This window comes from Lactuca sativa, chromosome 9 (genome assembly GCF_002870075.4).
Source record: "Lactuca sativa cultivar Salinas chromosome 9, Lsat_Salinas_v11, whole genome shotgun sequence".
Lineage (NCBI taxonomy): Eukaryota > Viridiplantae > Streptophyta > Magnoliopsida > Asterales > Asteraceae > Lactuca > Lactuca sativa.
In genome coordinates this window covers 24085932-24094290 of record NC_056631.2, presented here as the reverse complement: position 1 = coordinate 24094290, position 8359 = coordinate 24085932, and the positions used below count along the sequence as shown (strand labels likewise).

Here is an 8359-nt window from a genome sequence, read left to right as displayed (position 1 = left end):
TAACGTCCCAAAAATACAAATACAATTTTTTTGTTTTTAAATCAACCAAAACCATCAACCATACATTTCAAAAACCATCAAAGTGTGACAATGTAGAAGATAGTTATCAAAGTACAAATAAAAATCATAAAATGTAGAACACTGGTGGATGTTGTGAGATCATGTCGGGTCCTTCCCCTTCGAACTAGAAGTACCTAAAACCATAAACATAAATTGTAAGCACAACGCTTAATGAGTTCTCCAAAATACCACATATCATAAATACAATTGACATGGGCTACCCCCATGGTCTTTTCCTTGAAATGTCATGGGCTGCCCCATGGTCTAAAAGCCAGGTACCATGGGCTACCCCATAGTCTTTCTTTGAAATGTCATGGGTTGCCCCCATGGTCTAACATGCAAGTTCGATGGGCTACCCCTATGGTCTTTCATGCAAATTCCATGAGCTACCCCCATCGTCTTTCATATAAATGTCATGGGCTACCCCATGGTCTTTCATACAATGACACAGGATACCCCCATAGTCTTCTATGCAAGTATCACAAAGACAACTAGAACCATACATAGTATAGTTTGAAGACTCAGCTAAATCTGATGACAAAATAATCACACAGTCGAGCTATTGTGACAAAGGCTCCTCACACTGAACATATCCAAAACAAACCCTAGTTAATAATTTGGGTAATAACCCATAACCAAAGGCCTATTTCATATTCTATCTTATTAGGGTAAAAGTCCATTCTACCCTTTCCAAGCTAGACCTAACCAAACATGGCCCAAGGCCGGAAAATGGCCCAAGTACACTTCTAGGAGTATGCGATGCATAATCCTTCCTTACGCCATGCGTACTAAGTTTCCATAGAAAAGGAAACGGGGTATACCTAGTTATGTGTTGCGTCCTACATGTTTATGAACCCTCTATTGTCCAAAACCACTTTTAAGCTCTTAATACCTAAAGACTAAACGTCTAACTCATAGATCTTAATCTTAGGAAGGTCTTAAGTGATAAAGTCATCGACTTTAAGCTTTTGCATGGCTTAATAGAGCCCAAACCAAACCCTAAGTACATAACACTCTTTAATAGCCTTAAACTCTTGCATGAGTGAGAAATAGCAATAAAAATTTCATTTTTATGACACAAGATCCTCATAAACAACATAAAATCACAAACTTGAGCTATGGTGTAGCTTTTTACTCATAACAACCAAAACCATGGGACTAAAAGCTTGCAAATCAAGGCTCTAACCTAGATATAATCATTTAACCATAAAGGTGAGAACTTTATACCTCCACAAGCTTGCAAAGGTGATGAAAGTTCTGGATCTTCAAGCTCTAAGCCCACCTATCCTCAATGGTGGACTTCTTATTCTTTCACAAGGCACCAAGAACACTCTAAAAGTCCAAAACAAGCTCTCAAGGATTAGGGTTTCAAAATGACAGAAAGAGTAAGTGGAGGATGATGATAAAGGGGGCCTCAAAGGCCATAAGGCCTTTAAATATGATCTTAACCATAAAAAAATTAGGGTTTGAGCTCAGCTTGAGTACGCCCTGTGTACTCCTTAAGTACGCCTCGCATACTACATGAATCTCGAATCCATCATTAATGACTTATGCCCGATGTACACTCAATGTACGCCTAGTGTAAGGACCATATTTTCAAAGATTAGTTCTTTTGATCCAAGAATGGAAAATACATGGAAAACAAGTGTTACAACTTATAAAAAAATGTCTAGCTCAATTAAGTTGGATATTGGGTTATCTGATTCTGAGGTAACGGAGTGTAGTAGTCATATTTTTTTTGGACAACCAAAAATGGTGGGTTTGTATCAGACAACCGGTTAGGTATGCTTGGTCATCGACTAGAGTAAGATGACAACACCTGATTATTCTAGACAATCTTATGAATTACATTGCTAGTGTAGACTTATAAACCATATATTTAGATGAAATGAGATACCATATTTATCAAATACTCTGATGGCTTGATTTGCGTTCATGTCTTAGATCAACTAAGGAATCTCCTAATTGTGTAGTCAAACCAATGTTTTAAAACGATTTCATTAGGTGATAATTTCTGCTAGATGATCATGGATTAGGATTTGTCGATTGGGATGGGTATGTATTGGTGTAGTATCTTATATATACTTAAGTTATATATATATATATATATATATATATATATATATATATATATATATATATATATATATATATATATATATATATATATATATATATATATATATATATATATATATATATATATATATATAGCTAAACTGAGAAAAGTATAAAATATTAAGTGGTGATGATTACATTTGCTTCCTCCATATATGCATTGGCGGATCTACATTAGATCCCAGGATGCCCCACAAAAAAATTTCAGTAGTATAAATTTTTCCGAAAAATTTCTTTTATGTTGCGATCCTTACTATAAATATGTTTTGCGAAAAAATAACAAAAGCTTTAGTTGGTTTAGTTGGTTATGACAATAAGGTGTTTTTTTGGAGGTTGGAAGTTCTAATCTTGGCCTTAACATAGGTGTATTTTTTTGTTTATCGGTTTCTATCCTATATCACTTCAACTTCTTTCTTATTTCTTATAATTCTAAAATTGTCCTACATCGGCCATAACATGAAACATAGCGCCTATACATCTGTTATAAAAGCAACACAAACTTTTCAATTCTCAACAAGTTAAACATTCAAATGGGTTTGGGTTTAAACCCGAAACCAAGTTTGGAAAATTGAAAAACCAATAAACCGAATCCATTGGTTCGGGATACCCTTTATTTTGATCCTGGCTCCGTCACTGCATATATATGCTCGGTCACTGCATATATGGTTCATTATATGTACTTTGAGGATAATATATTGTGTGCTAGACAAAGGCAATTCACTACAAAGTGTAGGAACATCCAACAATAACGAGTTTATGATATTTCCTCGGATGTTTTTCGATAATGTGTAGAAACTGCCATCGCGTGCTAGACTGGAATTTTACAAAGCGTTTTGTAAATCGTCCAACAACAATGCCGTTCCTAAAACCATGATTACTAAAAGGCGAAATTGTTGTAGTGAATTGCCTTTCTCAGCACACAATATAATATCCTCTAATTACATATAATGAGCCATATATGGAGGAAGCAAATGTAATCATCATCACTTAATAATTTATACTTTTCTCAGTATATATATATATATATATATATATATATATATATATATATATATATATATATATATATATATATATATATATATATATATATATATATGATGTTATAGCTTGTTTAGAAAATGAGAGATTTTATAGATCGTTCTTTGGGCGTGGTCCTGCAAATGTGACCAACAACGCACATAAACACATTATGTGCTTCTTCTTTTGGTCTGTTTTTATTTGGTTGTTCATGTTTATGTTTTCTAGTAGTATGTTGCAACTTTATTTTAACACACCGCAAAAACATATTTTTCAATTAACTTCTTTCTACCAACTTTCACCCAAATTAAAACAGTAAAAGTTGTTCGATGTGAAGACTCTTATGGGTCGCTCACCCTTTCCGTTGAAGAACATTTAATTAAGTGCATTCTTTTTATTGCATGTAATGCATTAGTTCCAATATTATCACCAAAAAAGTGATGGGTCCTTTTCTTCCAATTTGAATGAAATAAGAAGATAAAGAAATGTTAAAATTGACCCTTAATTAACTATAAAGACACTATGAATATTTCATGTTTAATAAAGAATTTACAGGGCAGGAAACTAGAGTCAGAACCTTAGTTTATTACACCAAAACTCTTGACATAATTAAAAAAAATCGAAAACCAAAATCTTATATATCTAGCTAGACATTAAATCTCCCAATAAAACCTCAAAAAACAAATAAAATTGGGATGTCATATTTAATAATAGCCAAACACCAGTGTCCCAACTCTCAATTTTTTTGCACATCTTTGAGTTTTTATGTGAAAATAAGATTAAGAAAGTAGCATTTCAAGATTTATGGAATGAGATTTGGTGGGAATGAATCAATAAAATTGTTCATCCAATTGTCATCATCTTCATCATAGAATCCTTCTTCTGTGCCTCCTTGACTCGTGCACTGATGCTCTATTGCTTTTTCAATTTCATCATTCCTGGCAAATCTTCCTCTTATACGAGGTCTGCTATCTGCCAATGTTTTCCTACATACATACTACATATATATATAACAGAAATAAATATTTATTATGATCAATTATAAAACCGGAAAGTAGAACACTAATTAACAAATGTACCTTTTGTTTTATTCATTTTATTAGTCTTTTTGTACTCTTCATGATAGAAAATAGATATAACCAATATATAAGCATAGTTTGTTTACCTTTATTTTCTTGGTGAAATTGCGTTGGGTTTTCTTATTTCTGTACCTCTCGATTCTTTCCTTTTTCTCATCTGGCGAATAACGACAGGCTTTGTTCATGCTTTCTATGATACTATTGCTTTCACTTGACAATGGACTTTCTGATCGGTGATAGTGATTTTGCACCATATTTGTTCCCTATATATATAAAAGTAACTAAGTTAATTCATAATACGTACAAGGTACACTATTATATATTTAAATAACAGAAAAACAGAAATGTTTAACTTGATGAATTTTGACATTAAAGATGATATTGGACACTTTTTTGTGTTTTCTTTTTGTCAAGTCCTCGTGATTGAGACTAAACATATGTGGTGCCATGGTGGGGTTAGCATTCTTTAGAACGCTGTAGGGGTCTATCTATAAGCACAAGTGAAACAGATGGTTGGAGATGACATATATTGAATAATATTATTTAGTTTAAAATTAACTATGAAACATAATCTATCATAAATTTTATGATATGTTTAATAGTTAATTAAATACTTGAAAATATGTCAATAAAAGTAACGTATTCTTATGTCAACAAATGTATACTTAAACGACTGTTGTATTCGCTTCAAAGAATCGACTTATTGAACATATATATAGTCATCATAAAATTTCAGGTAATCTTAAACTTGTTCCTGGTCGATTTAGTCTTTAAAATGGCAAAAAAATCAAAACTTTGTTTAATTATGTATATATATACAAGACAAAACCTGCAAATCTTCTGCGCTGAAAACCCTTCGCATGGTGGTGGAACTGCTCCCCTCTGAGTCCATTAACTCAGTAGGGGACGAAACGAGTTGATTAAAGAAGCGGTTATTATGGAAGTGACTAGTAATCGAATGGCTACTACCACTCCTTTGTATTGCTATGCTCGGACTTGCAGTATAACTCGGAGAGTCATATCCTCCACTGCTTGTTGCATACACTGAGTCCAACTCGTATGGAGGAATGGCCAAAGGTGGTGGTGGTAGGAAGCAATCGGCAGTCGCATACGGCTGAGGTATCGGTGCCACTGGTCCTAGTCCTGCGAGAAATTCTGGTGGGAAGGTATATGAGTCATTGTTTTGATCACTGTGTCCGTACATGGCGTGTGGAGTGTTAAATCGTAGTTGAAAGTTGAAACGAAAGAGGAGTGTGTTTTGTGTTGTGTGTTGTGTATAGTAGTCTCAAAATAAGCCACATCTTTATATAAGCTCAAAGATGACGTTCGAATATGGTTATATGACGTCACTGATCGTTGACTTTCGTTCCAATTGACTCGAAGACATTTATGCCTACTTATTATCGAGCACTTGAATAATTGGATTGAAATGACTTATTTTCTCTTCAGAAAGTCTTCGTAAATTCCGTTGACTCTCTATTTAGTTTACTTTTATTATGTAGCTAGATTTATGTCTATTTTAAAAGAACTACGTGTGTAATTATGAATTGTAGACGAATTATATAAATGTTAAAAGTTATATATCAATCTGTTTCTGTGTGTTAAAAAAGGTAAATAGCTGAAGTGAAAACTATATAATGTTCAAAAAATCTCTAAAATGTGATGGGTGGACTTATTTTGACAAAAAATCTATAAAAGATTGGAATCTATATCGGAAAAAAGAAAGACTTGTTTCTATTTAGTTTATTTAAGAAGTATAATTAAAAAAAAGGTTCATAAAGCAAAACTATTTCAACACTAAGATCTAATAATAAAATATTTTGTTTTTTTTAAGAACTAGACGAGCAATTAATATTAATTTAAATTGTTACCATTTTAATTTTAATTTATTTGATGTAAAAAAAGAGAGAACAGAAAAGTATAACCGTGGGTTCTAATTTATTTAAAGAAATAAAAATAGTCAAAGAAGCCAAGAAGATGCCGTCCCTATGTAGAACAGTGGCGTTTTAAGGGGTGGGGATGGTCCAATTTAGTAGAGTAGAGTATACCATTTGTGCCAAAAATCTGCTGTGAAATACCATAATATTCTTGCATCCTCTTCCAACTTGCACTTTGACTAGACATCGAACCTACTAAGCTAGACCCATCCCCACCACTTACCTTATGTTTCATCTTATATGCAAGAGCTTTTAGAATGTTCGCTTTTCATCGTATATACATAGAGTATTTAAAATTTTCAATCATGATATATGTTATCATAATAAATTAGACGAAATTGCATAACCAGTTGAGTATATAAAATTTACAATCATGATATATGCTAAATAATAAACTAGTAAAAAAATTGCGGGCTTTGTCTCATATTAGTGCTTTTTTTTCTAATTAGAGCATTGTACTTTGAAATATTTATTTTATTTGTATTTGCAATGCTCTTATACAGTACTACAAATATTTTATTTGATATCTATTACTATCATTGGTAATTAAATATGTGTTTTATATGAGAAAATAAGATTATATAGTAGAATATCGAAGGTGGGTGATCAAAAGAGGCAACTCCACAAACTAATATGGCAAAAACTTGAGGAGTCACATTCGGTAAATGTCAGGGACCAAAATTGGGAAACTTTTAAACCCTTTGTAGCTAGCAGTAGAGAATATCAAAGTTTGGGGACTAAAAGTGTCAACTTTATAAACTAATGTGGTAAAAAGTTAATGAAGGACCAAAAATGGTAAATTATTGAGACTTTTGTAATAAAACTTTATATATGTGTTGTTATTTGAGAGAAATAAGATCATATAGTAGAATATAAATGATGATGGTGGTGGTGGTGGTGGTGGTGGTGGTGGTGATATAAGCCTACACCTTATGGTGGTCATATAAGCCTACACCTTATGCTACTAAATATAAATATATCGGACCACCTTCATATTACTTCGGTTAATTTCTACATATAATTGGGATAATATAATTACCTAGGTTGATTAAGGAAATAATACAGACATTATTCATGTCGAATTCATCCAAACATGCACCAAACTATGGAACCGATCAAAAGATGGTTGCATATATGTGAACCAAAAGAAAGTTAATTCTTAGATTGTTGTTGGCCTTCCACGACTGTAAAAAATGATTTTTTCCAACACTTTTGTTACACCTGAGCTTCATCTCCGATAACAAAGTACGTGTCGAGGTTTTTAACAGTGGTATTTTGAGTTAGAGACCAACCAATGAGGGGTTTTTTGTGTGATGGTTGCCACCAATAGGGATTTTTCATTTTTAAAAGAGAAATTAATTCATCCATTCTTTTTATTAAACTTCTTCCGCAGGAAGAGAACAACCATTTGGACCATATTACCGTCATGAGCATCTCACGTGTAATAGGTTAACAGCTCAATTTAGACGTCATGTACACTCATGACCCACATTAAAACAATTATAAACCACATGTACCAAATCGATACAAATCGAAAACTTGGACCAAAATTATGATATTCGTAAAAGCACGGGGACTATTTTTGAAATTTAGTAAAAGATATAAGTACATTTTGTATATTGGTAAAAAGGTAAAACATAATGTTATTATTGATTAAAAATAATATATATTACTATAATGGATAAAAGTACTAATATATATATATATATATATATATATATATATATATATATATATATATATATATATATATATATATATTCTAACTAATTATTGTGCGGATATCGTATGCTATGAGAATTACTAAAAAAATAAGTTGTTTAGCAATGCGAATACGTTCAACCTTACAAAAATATCGTCATTTTCATGCATTCTCGTTAATTATTATTTATTTAGGTTCTCACACATCGTTTTTCATTCATTTTCATTCAGACAGAATACGACCCGATAAACATTATGACAAACATTCTGACATAAATGAGAATAATAATAATAAGTGTATAATAGTCTTATAGATTATTTAATTAGTGAGAATGTGTGTTGTAACACCCCAATTTTCAAATATCGATTAAATGAAAAATTGTCGGTCCAACATCTCCCAAGATCAATTATGAATTTACTTATAAACTAAACTACAGCGAAAGA

At 32.1% G+C, this 8359-nt stretch overlaps 1 protein-coding gene across 1 annotated transcript; it reads right to left on the bottom strand.

Annotated features, from left to right (window-relative positions):
- Nucleotides 1-3703: 3703 nt before the first annotated feature.
- On the bottom strand, nucleotides 3704-5552 carry LOC111881137 (zinc finger protein CONSTANS-LIKE 2). Its single transcript, XM_023877531.3, has 3 exons — nucleotides 5107-5552; nucleotides 4364-4540; nucleotides 3704-4195 (listed from the first exon to the last, which is right to left on the bottom strand). The coding sequence occupies exons 1-3, from the start codon at nucleotides 5479-5481 to the stop codon at nucleotides 4001-4003; spliced, it is 747 nt and encodes a 248-aa protein (XP_023733299.1). The 5' UTR covers nucleotides 5482-5552; the 3' UTR covers nucleotides 3704-4000.
- Between the last annotated feature and the right edge of the window lie 2807 nt (nucleotides 5553-8359).